The 17,366-nt window shown below is 51.9% G+C and overlaps 1 protein-coding gene across 1 annotated transcript in view; it reads left to right on the forward strand.

Annotated features, from left to right (window-relative positions):
• TGS1 (trimethylguanosine synthase 1) overlaps nt 1-17,366 on the forward strand; it is a 43,611-nt gene that overhangs the window by 17,677 nt on the left and 8,568 nt on the right. Inside the window, exons 9-12 of the mRNA XM_004602528.2 lie at nt 567-719; nt 3,503-3,646; nt 7,980-8,196; nt 9,350-9,428. Of these exons, the coding sequence (XP_004602585.2) occupies nt 567-719; nt 3,503-3,646; nt 7,980-8,196; nt 9,350-9,428 (593 nt within the window). The remainder of the gene's footprint in view (nt 1-566; nt 720-3,502; nt 3,647-7,979; nt 8,197-9,349; nt 9,429-17,366) is intronic.

Here is a 17,366-nt window from a genome sequence, read left to right on the forward strand (position 1 = left end):
GAAGCGTCTGCTGCTCCGCGCGCCTTGTTGGGTGCAGTACCGGGGCCGGGATCTCCCTGCTGCAGACACTTGGATTTTCCCTTTCATCCCAGAGCACTGTGCTGTAAGACTGGCCGCCATCCCGAGGGACACCCCCGTGTGTCCCCAGCCCTTTCCTTGGGGCCGCTCCGCTGGTTCCCTAGGTCAGTGTCAGCTCTTGCCCTGACTCTTGGACCAGCGGGACAGCCGTCTGCTCGGAGCAGAGGGCAGACCCCCAGCTGACAGCGGCCTTGCCGGGGTGAAAGCCCCGGGCGCCCCTTGTGAGGGCCCTTCCTGGGGTCTGGCCCGAGCGACCTGTTTCAGCTCCCAAGCGTGGCTTTGTGGTCCCACTCAGTCTGACCCGGCTCAGAGGGCCGCCGCGACCCCTGGAGCTTCCCCTGTTCTCCGGGGAGGTGGTCTGAGAAAGGGGGTGTGGGGAGCGTCTGAATGGTCTTTATCATCGGTCCCAGGGTGCAGTGCTCCGTCGGGCCCCGGGACCTCGCAGAGTGACACTTTTCTTTTTTTCTATATATCCCCGTGTACTGTAGCTGAGACGAAGAAGAAAAAGAAGAAGAAAAGCAGAAACAAGAAGGCCAGAGGCATGCCCGCCGAGGTCGCCAGTGTGCCCGAGCTGGCCAAGTACTGGGCCCAGCGCTACCGGCTCTTCTCGCGTTTCGATGACGGGATTAAACTGGACCGTGGTAAGGTGTATACGCGGTTTTGATTGGCTTGTGGGGGGCCACCCCCAGCGGTGCTCAGGGCTCACTCCCGGCTCTGTGCTCAGGGCTGACTCCCGGCTCCGTGCTCAGGGCTCGCTCCCGGCTCTGTGCTCAGGGCTCGCTCCCGACTGTGCTCAGGGCTCACTCCCAACTGTGCTCAGGGCTGACTCCCAGCTCCGTGCTCAGGGCTCACTCCCGGCTCTGTGCTCAGGGGTCACTCCCGGCTCCTGGCACTGCTTGCCAGGGATTGGACCCAGGCTGGTCACATGCCGGAAGTGGGCTTTCACTCTGGCCCATTTAGTTGTATTTTTAAATGATCCAGCTTACAAAATTACAAGATACCCGCCTTACCTAGAGTCAGCTGTTTTCAACATTTTATAGCTTTCACTTTACTCTGTCTGTATAAATGAGAGTAGTTGGGTGGTTTCGTTGGTTTCATTTGTTTGTTTGTTTATTTGTTTTCCTGATTCCATTTCCTCTGCCCCTTACAGTTTTAGTGTTCATTTCCAAGGAATTAAGTGTGTTTTTCTGTAACAGTAATAAAGTTGTAAACTTAACACTTAACAATATTGTAATCCAAAGCTCTTATTCCACTTTGACAAATTTCAAGTTCTTTATAAGATCTTTTAAGTGGTTTTTATTTTTTGTTTTTTGGGAGTTTTTTGGTTTTGTTTTTTGTTTTTTGTTTTTGTTTTTGTTTTATTTCAGGTCACACTCAGTGGCTTACCCCTGGTTCTGCACTCAGGAATTGCTCCTGGCAGGGCTCATTCCAGGGATATGGGATTCCGGGAACCCGGATTGGCTCTATGTAAGGCAGTTGCCCTCCCCACTGTCCCATTGCTCCAGCCCTTAAATATTTTTACTAAAGGAGCACAGCTTGCATTCTTGTGTTTCTTCACTTCCTCAGATTTTTCTTTTTTTTCTTTTTTTTTTTTCAGTATTTTATACTTTTGATATTTTCTTTGTTAATGAACAAACAGCCAATATTTGTATGGGGTTTCCAATTTGGGCATATAAGTATCTTTTAAGTTTCAGCCTCAAGTTTAATTACTTAGTAGAAATAATTGATAAGATCAGGAAAGAGAGAATTTAGGCTGAAGTAGTACAGTGGGTAGGAAGGCAGGCAGGGCTCTTGCCTTGCACGCTACTGACCTGGGTTCGACCCCTGGCATTCCATAATGCCCCAGCACTGCCAGGAGAAACCCCTGGCCGTCACGGGGTGTGACCTGAGAGAGAGGAAGAGAGAAAGAGAGAGGGAGAGGGAGAGGGAGGGGGAGGGGGGGAGAGAGAGAGAGAGAGAGAGAGAGAGAGAGAGAGAGAGAGAGATGTGAAAGATCCGGTTAAGGAGTCTGTATGGGTAACGCTGAGTTCTCTCGCCCTCCCCAGCCGTGGCCCAGCTTGCTCCGTGCAGGCTGCGCGTTCGTTCCGAGACCAGACGGGGATGCTTCCTAACTCTGGGTCTTCTCTTCTTTAAAGGGAGCGGGGGAGGCACAGCGGGTAGGGCATTTGCTTTGCACGTGGCCGACCGGGTTCGATTCCAGCATCCCATATGCCCCCGCCCCCACCCCCCAGCACTGCCAGGAGGAATTCCTGAGTGCAAGCCGGGAGTAACCCCTGTGCATTGCCAGGTGTGACCCAAAAAGCAAATAAATAAATCACTAATAAAAAAATAAAGGAAGCAAGGGAGCAAATCTTCCAGCATGGCTGCAGAGGCCTGGGCCCTCTCCTGGACGTCTCAGCACAGCCTGGTGGAGCCCGGGACCTCCGGGTCATACCAGGTCTTGCTGTGGGCCGAGTGTTGCCAGGGATGGAACCGGGTTCGGTGGCGTGGTTCGGCCTCTCTGTGGGACTTCAGGGATTCCATGAAACTTAGCATCATTTCCACAGTCATGTGGGCGAGCAGAAATTAGACTGGAAAACTCCTGCTTCTATATCAGGCATTTCTAGCTTTTAGTTCTGGCAACGAGGAGTTGCTTAGATTTTTGATAAAATGCAGGGAAACTGGTGCATCGTCATGTTCTGACATACTTTTGAAAAACAGGAATTTTTCCCAAATTGTGAAAGGAAGACAGTATCTTCTTTCCTCTGTAGTGGGCCTGGAACCGAGTTTCTGAAAATGGGAGAGTTCTGGGCTTCCTAATGCACTTTCTTGGATCTCCAGTTTCTTGTTCTTCGGACCCTTAGGAAATGTAAAATATTTTAGAAGTTTAGAAAATATTTTAGAAGGTGCGAGTGTACTTCACGGCTTCCCCATGAGGAGCGAGATTATTAAGAAGACTGGAGTGTTGGCAATGTTCCGTTTTCCAAAAAACTCATTTCTGCCTCTCAGAAAAATTAAAATTCTCCTCATTTGTTGGAAGCGTGTCCAAGACTGGGGCAAAAGTCAAACCTCTGAGGAAGTTCTCAGAAGAGGAGAAAACTTCTCTTTCTGAGGAAGTTAGGAATGAGACTTCTTTTCGTAAAGTTAGGAAGAACTTCTCTTTGAAATGAGGTGATTCTTTCTGTTTTTTCTTTTCTTTTTTTGGAAACACCCGGTGATGCACCCAGTGATGCACTCCTGGCTCTGCACTCAGGAATCACCCCTGGCGGTACTCGGGGGACCATACGGGATGCTGGAAATCAAATCCAGGTCGGCCGCGTGCAAGGCAAACCCCTCCCCGCTGTGCTATTGCTCTAGGCCCAGAGTTTTCTTTGAAGTACAGGAAAAGTAGCCGAGGGCATCGTGTTTGCGCCCGGCGTGGCCTCATTGGCTGTCTTCCTTGCAGAGGGCTGGTTCTCGGTGACTCCTGAGAAGATCGCAGAGCACATCGCCGGCCGTGTCAGCGAGTCCTTCGAGTGTGACGTCGTCGTTGATGCCTTCTGTGGAGTTGGGGGCAACACCATCCAGTTCGCCCTGACGGGAAAGAAAGGTAACCGGCTGGTGACGAGAAATGCCTGTTGGATCTTACGCTCAGCTTGGCCGTAAACACTTCCTCTCTTGCATGAGATTCAGTATATATAATTAATAACTTAATACCAACAATGAAAGTAACAGTAGTCAGCGTATCTTTAAAAATGCTTCTTTCTGGAGGGGACACATCCAGCAGTGCTCAGGGCTGACTCCTGGCTCTGCACTCTGGGATCAGTCCTGGCAGTGCTCAGGGTATGTCACAGGATGCGGGGATCGAACCGGGGTCAGCCGTGTGCACAGCCAGCCGCTGCCCACTGTTCCTTCTCTCCAGCCTCGTCATGGTTTAAGCATGTCTTTTGCATCATGCATTGTTGAAGTGTCGGGGTTTACTTAGCAACCTTTCATGGTCTCTCTTTCACAGGTAGCACTGCAGCACTGTCGTCCCGTTGTCCATCGATTGGCTCGAGCGGGCACCAGTAACATCTCCATGTCAGACTTGTTGTTACTGCTTCTGGCATATCGAATATGCCACGGGGAGCTTGCCAGGCTCTGCCGTGTAGGCGGGATACTCTGGGTTGCTTGCCAGGCTCTCTGAGAGGGACAGAAGAATCGAACCCAGGTCGGTGCCCTGAGCACCGACCGCCAGGAGTAAGCCTTGAGCACAGAGCTAGGCGTGAGCCCCACTAAGTGTGGCCCCCAAACAAAAACAATAAAAGGAATTTGGGGGCTGGAGAAGTAGTACAGCAGGTGAGGACACTTGCCTTGGGCCTGGCCGATCGGCTTCCGTCCCCGTGCCCGTGTGGTCCTCGGAGTTGCACCAGGAGTGATCCGTGAGCACAGAGCCAGGAGTAAGCCTGAGCGTAGTCAGGTGTGGCCCTAAAACACAGACGAGGAGCAGGGCACGGGCACCCAGCTGTACCATTCTCTACCTTTCTGACCTGGCCTCACTTCACCTTGATCAGATCAGAGGAGACATTAGGGGCCAAAGAGGTAGTCCCGTGGCGAAGGCATTTGCACACAGCCGACTTGGCTTTTGTCCCCGGGACCCCAAGTGGTCCCCCGAGTACCACCAGGAGTCATTCCCGAGCACAGCCAGGAATAAGCCCTGAGCATTGCCAGGTGTGGCCCGAAAGCCCAATAAACAAGTAAAATTCAAAAACTAAATAGATAAAGGAGACTCTGAGTTGAAATAGCTTCTGCTGCCTTAGAACTCAGTAATCATCGTACTTTGGGCAGCCCAGCTGGCATGGCGATGTCTTGCTCTCTGACTTAGGGACCGTGAGGAAGGAAGGCCCGCATTACTGTACTGACACTGGCGCGTCGAGGTGTGCACGTGTGGATTGAAAACAAAGTTATATTGGAAACGTTCTGCTCAAGTTGATATACTTGAAGTCATGAAGCCAGAATTATTTACTGGGGTTTTGTTTTGAGGTTTTTGAGGGGGGACTTTGGTGGTTGTTTTTGTTTTTGGGGGGGTTTGTTTTTTTGTATCCCTGTTCTTTCTGAATTCTTGTAAAATTCCGAGATTTTTAGGATAATAATTGTTTAAATCATTCAGAAGATGCTTTTTTAAAACCTATAGTAAACATATCAGTGATAACTTTGAGTTCAGCTGAATCTTATTTACTCATTTAAAGTTCCTAATGTTAACTCAGGAAACATATGACTCCGAAAAGTATAATAATAAAGCTAGAAAATGATGAAATTGGATTTAGCCTTGATTTTAAGAGCAGTGTTGGGCGACTATGCTACCAGAATGGTTATTTTCTTGTTTTTCCTGAGTTCACTTATTTACTATTCAAGTTCTTCTTTGTCTTCGCCAGCCAAGTCGTTTCTATAAGCTCAAAATGATTTTTCCCTCAGAAATGATGAAAGCTATTTTAATTCTGACAGACAGACCTGCCCTCTGATGAGGTGGCAGACAGGCCAGGAAGGCCCCTCGGAACATGCTGTCTGTTCTGTTCCTACAAATACACGGCATCGCCGGCGCGTTCAGCGGCACGGGGGCCGGGCAGGCTGTGGGCAGCTGTGTGTCCGAGGGTCCTGCCGTGCCCTGCTGCCCGGGAAACCGACCCACGAGTGCCGCAGCTGCTTCCTGCCGCCTCTGTCCCTCCAGTGCGTCCAAGGGGGTACTGTGTCTGCCCAGAGCACGGTCGCAGCCCCCACAGCCGTGAGACGAGCTCCTGGTGCCCTCCTGGTTGTTTTGGCTGAGGAGCTGGCAGTGATGGTGGGAGGAGTCTACACGGCTTATAATGAACCCTCTGTGTGTGTGTGTTTCTGTACATACATGTGTATGGTTACTTCTTAAGCTGCATGTATGCATTTAGTTACATTTTTTTTAAAACAATGTAGGAGTACTGCTATTTGATACAGTTATGTCTTGAATTATGTCTTCAATTGGACTGGAGCCATAGCACAGCAGGTAGGGCATTTGCCTTGCACGCGGCTAACCCAGATTTGATTCCTCCATCCCTCCAGAGCCCAGCAAGCTACCGAGAGTATCCCGCCCGCACGGCAGAGCCTGGCAAGCTACCCATGGTGTATTTGATATGCCAAAAACAGTAACAACAAGTCTCCCAGTGGAGACGTTACGGGTGCCCGCTAGAGCAAATTGATGAGCAACAGGACAACAGTGATACAGAGACAGTAATATGTCTTGAATTAAGTTTCCACACATACATAGGTAACTGTATCAATCGATGAGAAAACAGCAGTGTGGAATGACCACACAGCTAGTTACTATCATATGCCCAGGCACGGGGTGGAGAATCCAAACAGGTTCTGCAGTTTGCTCCACTGGCACTAGGGTGTCACTGCCGCCCGCCAAGCTGTCCCTGGTGTAAGGTTCTCGGTCGGGGCTGTGCGGTGTTTGGGGCACAAGCCCAGGCAGCTCTGAGCCGTCCAGCATGGGGCGCGGTGGCTGCGTTTCCTCCTGCTCACTCACTCGAACCCGTGTGAAGGTAACAGCCACGGGCGCTTGTTGGTTCCCTGACGGGCAGTTTCCATGCGGTGTCGCCCAGTGTCATCAGCATGTCATTGGTCTGACGGGTTGACAGACCTGAAAGCAGAGTCGGCCTCCGAGAGAAAAGCCGGTGAAACGAAGACTGGCTGAGTGTGTTCCACGTGGAAACTCGTGTCTCTCTTTGCGTTTTTGGCATTGTCGGCAAATATTTGATATTTTCCATCTGTGTAAATGTAGTGGATTGAGCGGCTTTTTTTTCCTTTTTTAATCGAAAGGTATGTTTGTTTTGAACAGGAAAAGAGCATGTGGATTCATGATTTTGCAACATGTTAATTGATGCTCGTATTCATTGTTCAACTGATTTATTTAGGGCGTTATTTCTCAGAAGTGTTCACAAATTTTGGAACTAGCATTTCCTGTAAAATAGTTGTTTCCATGACAACAGTTTTCTATGCATTCTGTGTCCTTCCAGACAGAAAATCTTGCGCTTACAGTCTGGTGAACATATAGATATGCTTGAGTGATGTCCTATAGGACAAGAGTCAGCTAGAATGGGGCTTGCATTACTAATCCTAAAATTGCCGTAAATTCAGTGATACTCCTTTAAGAGTATACGTGATGCTGTCTTATCCCTCTACCTAAATGCCTCGTTAAACATTGGTTTAATATTTCTTCTTCAGATGCTGATGATAGTTTTTCAGACTTGACTTAGATGCCTTTCCAGGCATTCATGGTGCTCAGGGAGGTAGTGTTATTTGACTCAGTAGCAAATGTCGCTCTGGCTGTAGTAAAGCTAGTTGTGTTAAGAAAACTTTTGTTTTTATTTTGGTTTGGTTTCCTGTTATTTTGGGGGGCCATAGCCAGCAGTGTTTAGAGCTTACTCCTGGCCTGCACTCAGGGTCACTCCTGGGTCAGCAGCATGCAAGGCAGGTGCCCAACCCACTATATTGTCGCTCTGACCCCAGTAACAGGAGCCCTGGAAGAACTTTCCTGTAAGAGTACAAGTCGGTGTTTTGCTTTTTGGGGGATCGGGCATGCCGAGCAGTGCTCAGGGATGACTCCTGGCTCTGCATTCAGGGACCGCTCCTGGCAGCCTTGTGGGGAATCGAACCCAGGTCAGCTGTGTGTAAGGTACGCACCTTACCCCCAGTGCCATCCCTGGCTCCCAGGCAACTTTCGAAAGCACGTCCTTCATGCCCCCTTTCCTTTTGCAGCACAGGTGAACCTTCACATAAAAACTCTAGTGTGAGGCTTTCGCTGGCGTGTGTGACAGTCTCTCTCCAGCGACTGGCATCCTTGCGCGGCACGTGAGCAGAAGGCCCGGCAGATGGGCTCCGGGGGGACCGACGTCCGCGTCACCCAACTCCTCTTGCCTCTTTGCCCCTTCCAGTGATTGCTATTGACATTGACCCCGTGAAGATCGACCTTGCTCGGAACAACGCGGAAGTGTACGGGGTAGCGGACAAGATCGAGTTCATCTGCGGAGACTTCCTGCTGCTGGCGCCTGGGCTGAAGGCTGACGTGGTGTTCCTCAGCCCCCCGTGGGGGGGGCCCGACTATGCCACCGCGGAGATCTTCGACATCAGGACCATGATGTCCCCGGACGGATATCCTTGGAGGGCTGAGCGTTCTGTGGGCAGCTGCAGGGGAGGGGGCGAGCGGTGGGTTTTGGAGAAGAAGAAAAGTGGGGAGAGGGTAAGTGGGGAGAAGAGTTTTTTTTTAGCAGTAAAAACATATTGAAAAATGAAGCAGGGGGCTGGAGCGATGATAGCACAGCAGGTAGGGCGTTTGCCTTGCATGAGGCCGACCCGGGTTCAAATCCCAGCATCCCATATGGTCCCCTGAGCACCGCCAGGAGTAATTCCTGAGTGCAGAGCCAGGAGTAACCCCTAGGTGTGACCCAAAAATCAAAAAAAAAAAAAAGCAGAGACTGGAGTGATAGTGTAGTGGGTAGGGTGTTTGCCTTGCACACGGTCGACCCAGGTTCGATTTCCAGCATCCCATATGGTCCCCCGAGCACCGCCAGGAGCAATTTCTGAGTGCAGAGCCAGGAGTAACCCCTGTGCATCGCCGGGTGTGACCAAAGAGCAAAAAAAAAAAAAGAAGAAGCAGAGATTGCCCTCAAAAGTAGTGGTCCGTTTGGGTTCCTGTGGGGTTTTCTTGAAACAAGAATTAGAAAGTACTCGTTGTTTGGAATGACTGTCTGGCAGTAATGAATTCCCCTAGACTCAAGGAGACTGTTCGAAATCCCTACCTGATGCTCACTGCTGCTTCTCCAAGTGGTTCAAGTCTTCCTTGCTCCTCTCCCCAGATCCAGTCGCAGCAGACATGCGCTGTTGGCTCACTCCCGAAGAGTCGGGTTTGGCTGGGAAGGGAAGCGTTTCTAAATCGGGGTCTGAGATGTTAAATGCGAAGTTCAGGGGCCAGAGTTGTTCGTCTTCGAGCTTCCCTGGGAAGGTGACGTTCTGCTCACCTCTTCTTCCCGCTTCCACAGTAGTCAGGAGACCGCTGAGACAGAAGTCTGTTCAGTCTGTTCCGACGCCCCAGCACGCAGCTGGCAGGGTGGGTTTCACTTGAGTTCTCACCTGTCCGGGCCAGCGTGAGGCTGGGTTTGCCCCGCCCAGACCCCCCTGGATTCCAGCAGGGGGCCTGAGGGTGTCCCTTGCCGTTCGAAGACACAGCCAGGTGCAAAGGCATCAGTAGTAGGCCCATCTGAAATTCACCCCCATTTTTTGTGACTTTTCCTTAATTGCTCTTCACCTTTGAAGTTTTTAGGCTTTCCCAGAAGATCACCAATAATATTGTTTATTTTCTTCCAAGAAATGCTGATATTGACCAGGTAAGCCAGCGCGGGGGAAGTCTTAGCCTGTGGGAGCAGAGGGGACGCAGGGCCTTCCCTCCGTGGGATGTTGGGGACCGGTCCCGACACAGCGGTACGTGGACACGCTCCACCTCTGGTTGGGTCTCGGGAGGGTCGTTAAAGCCGCCCACGCTACCACACTCTGCCCTTAGAAAACGTCCTGAGGAAGGCAGGTTTGGGATACCCTTAAAGACAGTGTCAGAAACAGAAATAGACGAAACCTTAACTGCTCACCGGGTTCCCTCTCCAGCCCGTACGCCCGGGATCCAGTCGTTTGTTTTCCTTAGGGTGTTAGGTCTGCTGCAGAAACTGCCTCGGGAAGCCGTGTTGCCTTCACGCTTCCGCTGATGTCTCTGCAAACCCTCGGTGTCTGCTTCATGCCGAGACGACTGCTGGAACCTCTCTCCTATTCTGAGTTTGGCTCTGATTTCGAAAACGCCTTTTCCTTTCTGCCTGGGGCCCTTGAGATTTGGCTCCTTCCGTTTAGAGCTTTGCCATCAGGTTTTCTTTTTTGTTTCTTAAGAGGATTTTTCTGTGTTATTCCAACTGCCTTCTCATCTTTTGTCCTCTTCCCGGGACATAGTGTTACGTGGTTGTCAGTCCTCTGTCACACGTTTTGGGGTATTTTGTCTTTTCCCTGTTGTCTGGGAGCTCACCGCAATCTGGATTTCCAGCGGGTTTGTTTCTCGGGTTAGACTCTTTCCTGCTTCTCGGTCTCTGGTGGCATGTGTTGTTAGGGGTCTCGGCCCTCGGTTGCGAGGGCAGCTCCTGGTGCCGTCACCAGGGCCTGTGTGTCCCGGAGTTTGAGCCGGGCCCCGTGTCTGTGCAGAGTGTGCTCCAGCCCTGAGCCCCGCCAGCCCAGTAGATACACTCTTAGTAAAAAATGTCCGAGTTGGTTTTTCTTTTCTTTTTTTAAGTTTTTTGGGGCACACCCAGTGCTCCTGGGTTACTCCTGGCGGTGTTCAGGGACCATAAGGAGAACCTGGGACAGAACCCAGGTGGGCCGGGTCCAAGGCAGACGCCCTCTCCGCTGTGCCGTCGCTCCGGGGCCCTGTTTCCTTTCCTCCTCTCACGTGGGATACGGAGAGGTCTGAGCCCTTCTGCCCGCCTCTCTCTGCATCTGGATTGTCCCCTTTCAGTCCGGTTGGTTTTTCGTTGGCGACGTATCTGTGGTCCTCGGAGGTTTCGACTCACTGGAGGTTTTCGTCTCTTACCAAGTAGTGGGAAAGGAGGAAGGCCTGGCCATGCTCGAGAGCCTGGCGCCCCCAAGCCCGCCCGCGGAGGAGCAGACCACCTGGCGCCGGAGGGCACCTTGGGGCCTGCCCATGTGCAGCCGTGGCGACGGGGCTGACCCCTCCGTGATCCCCAAACCCCGTCCCGGGCACAGCCGGGCACGGTGGCAGGGCAGGGCTGTCCTGGTGCCTGCAGCAGAGTCCCACGTGCTGGGCGGGGGGGGGGGGGGTCCGTGGGGCGGGGGGGGGAGGAGGAGGCAGGTGGGTGGAACACAGGTCTGTCCCACTGGCTCTTCTCCCCCATGGACGTTGCCGGGGTCTGGACCCTTTTCCAGCTTCTTCAGTCAGCAGCACTTTCTTCTTATTTCTTGACATTTTCTTTTCTTTTTCATTGTTATGACTAAGTCGAGTTTGCCGTGCGGGGCTGCAGGAGCGACCCCACTGGCCCCTCCCGCCCCCACCTGCCGGCCCCAGGCCCCGCTCTGGGCCGTCCTCCCCGGGTTGCTCCTCATCTGTCTCCCCCTCCCCCCGCGCTTTCCTTCTGTCCCTGCACCCTGGGCCCGGGTGCAGGACACGGCGTGCCCCTCCAGCTGTCCTGAACACCACGGGGAGGGTGTCGCCCCCTGTCCATCCCCCTCCAGCCGTCACTGCCATGCCCTTGCACCCGGGCCCCAGCAGCTAAGCGGCACAGCTGTGCTCCAGAACAGAGCTGGGAGGGGAGCACGGGCGGAGCCGGGTTAGCCACTCACACAGCCCTCCTCGCGCCCTGAGCCGGGGCACGGGGTCTGTCCCACTCCCTGGGAAAGTGCTCGGGCCCACGGGGCAGGGGGCTAGAGGACTGTATAGCGCTGGGCATTGAACCCAGGTCCTCCCCCAGAGTGCACCATCTTGATGAGGTCAAATTAGCAGCTCTGGCTCTCTCTCCCCTACCTCCCTCCCCCTACCTCCCTCCTTCCTTCCTCCCTCCCCCTACCTCCCTCCCTCCCCAACCTCTCTCTCTCCCCCCACCCATATCTCCCCTGCCTTCTTGGAATCATGCAAGGAATCATTTTAAAGGGCCCTAACTGATCGTAATAGTCTACCAGAGTTGAGATTATTGGGGTTGAAACAAGAGAAAATAAAATTGACAAGCCCGAGTCATTTCTTCACATGTGAAAAGTAAGAATTGGATTCTGTTCCGTATCGTGAGCACTTTTGACCAACTAAATGTTGCGTGGTATACTGTTAAAAGAACTCTAGACCCTCACTTTATGCATTTTTAAATCAGATTTGATAATAAACCTAATATCTGCTGCTAATGTGAAACTTTCCATCCTAGACTTGTAAGATTCATAAACTTCCTGCGTCTCGTAAGACATGATCCATTAATAAATTTTAAGTGGGCTTTCTGGGACTTGCGTAATAGTACGAAGTTCAGTTACTCTGAAAGTTAGAATGAGTAGAGTTTTACTGGCTACATTGGAGGAAGTCAAGTTTTAATACACATGTTGCATATACTTTAAAGCCCTTTCAGAAGTATAGTATGCCATTCACACTTTCTTCCTCTAGAGGGAGTAATGGCATAGAAAATAAAGGGGAAAAAAAGGGAAGGAAATTTTTAAAAATAGTCGTTTGAAGTTAGATCAGATGATAGTGGGAAATAAACTTTTATTTTTATTTTTTTATTTTCATTGAATCACTGTGAGATAATTACAAAGCTTTCATGTTTGAGTTCCAGTCACCCATCCCTCCATCAGGGCACATTCTCTACCACCAGTGTCCCTCCCGTCCCACCCTCCCCCTGCCTCTGGCAGACAGTTTCCCCCATACTCTCTCTCTACTTTTGGGCATTGTGGTTTGCAATACAGATACTGAGAGGCCATCATGTTTGGTTCCTTACTACTTTCAGCACACATCTCCCATCCTGAGTGATCCCTCCAACCATCATTGACTCAGTGACCCCCTTCTCCATCCCAGCTGCCTTCTCCTGCAGCTCATGAGGCAGGCTGCCAAATATGGGGCAATATTCCTAGCCCTTGTCAGTCTCATACTATGTTACTTTATATTCCACAAATGAGTGCATTCATTCTATGTCTGTCCCTCTCTTTCTGACTCATCTCACTTAGTATGATACTCTCCATGACCATCCACTTATAAGCAAATCTCATGGCTTCATCTTTCCTAGCAGGTGCATAGTATTCCATTGTGTAGATGGACCAAGGGCTGGAGCGATAGCACAGCGGGTAGGATGTTTGCCTTGCACACGGCCAACCCGGGTTCGATTCCTCTCTCCCTCTTGGAGAGCCCGGCAGGCTACCCAGAGTATTCTGCCCGAATGGCAGAGCATGGCAAGCTCCCCGTGGCATATTCGATATGCCAAAAACAGTAACAAGTCTCCCAATGGAGACGTTAGTGGTGCCCGCTCGAGCAAATCGATGAACAGCGGGACAACAGTGCAACAGATGTACCAAAGTTTCTTTAACCATTGTCTGTTCTCGGGCACTCGGGTTTGTCCCAGATTCTGGCTGTTGTGAGCAGTGCTACAATGAACATACGGGTACAGATGTCATTTTGCACCCTCAGAATATATTCCCAGAAGTGGTATTGCGGGGTCACATGGGAGCTCAATTTCTAGTTTTTGAAGGAATGTCCATATTGTTTTCCAAAAAGGCCTTGCCAGTCACCATTCCCACAGCAGTGAAGGAGAGTCCCTTTCTCGCCACATCCGCACCAGCACTGGTTGTTCTTGTTCTTTTTGATGTGTGCCAGTCTCTGTGGTGTGAGATGATATCTCGTTTTGATTTGCATCTCCCTGATGACTAGCAGTGTGGAGCATTTTTTCATGTGCTTTTTGACCATTTGTATTTCTTTCTTGAGGCAGCTTCTGTTCATTTCTTCTCCCCATTTTTTGATGGGGTTGGAGGTTTTTTCCTTGTGCAATTCTACTAGGGACTTGTATATCCTGGATATTAGCCCCTTATCAGGTGGGTATTGGGTAAATATTCCTTCTAATTCTGTGGGCTCTCTCTGTATTTTGGTCACTGTTTCTTTCAAGGTGCAGAAGCTTCTTAGTTTAAACTTTCCTTTCTAAAAATGAAGGCCTTATGTCGGATGCTTTTCAGTAAAGGCAGACAGGTCTTGATCTCCCGGTTTCAGAGAAAGCAATTGCAAAGAAGTCGACCTTGGGTTAAGGAACACTTAGGATGGCTTATGAATCCGCTATTTGAGATTCCGACAGTAATTTTCCGTAGAAATATCTGTAAAGAACTGTTCGTTTCTGCTTTGAGTGGATTCTGTCAAGTACACCTTGTAATCTTCCCATTCCGCAGATGAGGGCCGATTGTTTTCTGTGTCTGGGAAGTCCGTTTTTGTGGGACTCCTTATGCCTTGCTTCCGTTTCTCTCTCCCTTTTTTCCTGGGGCAGGTAACCCTCATTTTCTAGATTCTTGCTCTACAGTTAAAGCAGCGTGTTTTTACGAGTGCGCTCACTCTGGAATCGTTCTGGAAACGGGAGACTGGTCACTGGTCGGCTGCAGAGCCCGGCGTCCACTTGTTTTATCCGCTTCGCTCTCGCATCTCGTGGTTTCTCTGGCAGGCACCGAGCTGTCATAGCCCCTCCTGCCTGAGCCTGCAGCCACGGTCCTCCTGAGTCGGCAGCAGACGCAGGGAAGGCGGTTCCCTCCCGTGCAGGCACCGCCCTGAAGGGAACGCCTCGAGGAGCATCCCTGGCGGGGCCGGGGGCCGGGAGCACCTCTGGGCTCGGGGGTTTCCTGTGGTGCTGCCGCCTCTTGGCTCAGTTCCAGACTCTCCTCTCGTGGCTCGCCCGGGAGAAGGTGCCACGCCCGTGCTTGGCGAGACTGTGCTTTGCCTCTCCTTCCAGTGTGTCCGTGCCCGGACGGGGGCCGGACCTCCCCCCTCAGTGCTCAGTGACCCAGGAGCTCTCGATGGAGCAGTGTCTGGCTTTTGTCTCGCAGACGCACCCCTGACATCAAGATAACATTCGGTCAGGCTCTCACTTCCTGATAGGACAGGAAAATATTTACAAATGCGCCTGATACCATAGGTAAAACGTATCCTGTGATTGTTCAGGCTGTGTCTTTAAATATAGAAATTGATGTTAGGTTTGATTAAGAGATCTTTCTGGAGTTAACAGCTTCTTGCGGCTCCCTCTTTTTCCTTTAATTATTACTAGTTCAGCAGCATCAAAGAAGGGAGATGTCCCTGGAAGCAACAGTTATCACGTTTCTAGTATTAGGGAGGGAGGGAATTCCTTGTAAGTGAGAGCAGTTATTTATAGGTAACATTTCTAAAACTTGCCATACACAAGACATTTTCTTTTGGAATAATTAAAACTATAAATTTCAAGACTGCCAGAGAGCACTGTAATTGGGAAATATTTTAATAGTACGGTTTTTGAATAAATACACTAAAAAATTTACCGCTGATTTCTTTTTTTCTCTCTTTTTCTTTTTCTTTCTGGGGGGCTTCCTCCTGGCTCATTGCACTCAGGAATTACTCCTGGCGGTACTCGGGGGATCATACGGGATGCTGGGAATCGAACCTGGGTCAGCTGCGTGCAAGGCAAATGCCCTCCCTGCTGTGCTGTCGCTCCAGCCCCTGCAACTGCTCCCTTTGCCAGTAGTTCTGAGTTATGGTGCCTGCTGTGCTTATTCCGTGGGAAATTGGCCCTTGCTGTTTCCAGATACTCGGGTCGGTTAGAGCACTGTCAGATCTGTGGCGGTACCGACACAGCTAGAGCCGTATCTGTGGGGGACCCTAAAGTCAGCCCGCAGCGACAGTGCCAGATGCAGGCGGGTCCGAGGAGTGGCCCAAGGACTCAGAACTTGATTGGATCCGGTCGTGTCGGAGTAACACCCCTCAGAGCTGCTCACCCCGACACGGCCTGGTCTTGCCTTGAAGCCCTGGGGGTTGTGAGGAGCACAGTGCGCTGAGCAGTGGGACCTGTGTCCATCCCCAGCACGGTGTCCTGGGGCCCCCGGGGGGCGTGTCCCACTGGAGGGACGTTGCCCTGTTTGTACCCAACTCAGAGGCTCGGCCGGGCTCTTGTGGGACAGGCGTGTACTTGGTGCTTGTAGGGCTTCCCGCCTTCCTGTCTGGTCCTCACAGCACCCCCGGGGTGAGCAGGCCAGGTTGTCGGCCCAGGGGAAGGTCTGGGACCTGCCTCCTCCCTCGGCTCCTGGGGCAGGCAGGGCCTTGCCGCTCTGCCGAGACACCAGCAAAGGACCGGAGTGCTCCGACCGATGTGCCGGGCGGAGATGGAAATCAGGGTAAAGGGACTGAAGCGGAAAGACCGGGCCCAAGACATAGTTCAGCAGGGAGGGCGTTTGCCTTGCACGCAGTGGACCCGGGTTCGATCCCCGGCATCCCATAGGGTCCCCTGAGCACCACCAGGAGTGATTCCTGAGTGCAGAGCCAGGAGTCAGCCCTGAGCACCACTGGGTTTGGCCCAAAAACAACAAAAAGAAGCATAAAGACGTCTCGCGAGGTCGCTTCCGTTCCTGATCGGTCAGGAAAACAGCGGTAGGCGGCACCTGCCGGGTGCAGACACGTCGTACTGGGCTGAGTCCGTCGTACGGGGGTCGGATCACCGTCCTGCAGGAACGGCACTGGTGTCACCAGGCCATCCCCAGACTCGGCTCTGGGGGTTCATTTTTAACTCATTACTTTTGTAGAGCGTCGGGCCTCACGTTCGCGTCCACGCCCAGCGATGGTCAGGACTTCCTCCCACCCTGCACTCGGGGGTCAGTCCTGGCAGACCCAGGGACGCTGTGGGGTGCCGGGGATTGAACCCCAGTCAGCCGCATGCAAGGCAAGTGCCCTGCTTGCCAGCCCCCAAGTATCATTGTCTCCACTCCCCCTTAGTGCCAGGACAGCCTGGCCCCACCCCCTCCGGCTCTCACATCCCAGCTGCAGTTGCCTTGTCTCGGGATTTGCCTCCCTGGGCTGGTCAGCTCCTCGGTTTCCCGTACTCTGCACTCAAGTGAGGTCATCTGGCCTTGAGCTTTCTTCTGTTTTTTTCCTAACTCACTTCACTTTGCCTGGCATGCTTCCCGCCCTGTCCATGGCGCAGCCAGCTGTAGAAGCCCACCCTTTTTCTTTGCTGCGTAGTATTCCGTCCTGCCTGCTGCCCCCATGTCTCCATCTGCTCCTGTGTCCTTGGGTCCTTGCGTGGTTCCAGACCTGGACTGTGGAAGAAGCTGCTATGTGGGTCATGGGGGGGTGTGGGTACAGTCACACCCGTGTCCTTGTGCTCTGGGGTAGATGCCCCGGAGTAGAGCTGCAGAGAGTCCTAGGAAAGCTCAGGACGTTTGGAGACATCTCCAGAGCGCCTGACCCCAGCAGCCCCCGCCCACGTGAGGGAAAGTCGAGTCTTCGCCACCTCCCCGCCAGCACTAATTGTTTCCAGGCTTTCTGCTGTAGACGCCCTCCCTGGTGTGAGGTGGAATCTCACTGTTTTGGTTCGGTTTGGTTTGTTTTTTTGCATATCCCTGGTAATCAGTGATGATAAACATTTTTCCCTGTGCCTGTTTTCCGTCTCCGTGTCATCCCTGAGGAAGTTGGCGCCCGTTGAACTTGTGTCCCTTTTTATTTTTATGCTCCTCCGCCCTCCCCTCTACAGTACAGGTATTTTCTTCCATTCAGGATGGTGCCCTTTCATTTTAGCCCAGGTTTCTTTTGCCCTGTG

This window comes from Sorex araneus, chromosome 2, assembly GCF_027595985.1.
Source record: "Sorex araneus isolate mSorAra2 chromosome 2, mSorAra2.pri, whole genome shotgun sequence".
Classification (NCBI taxonomy): domain Eukaryota; kingdom Metazoa; phylum Chordata; class Mammalia; order Eulipotyphla; family Soricidae; genus Sorex; species Sorex araneus.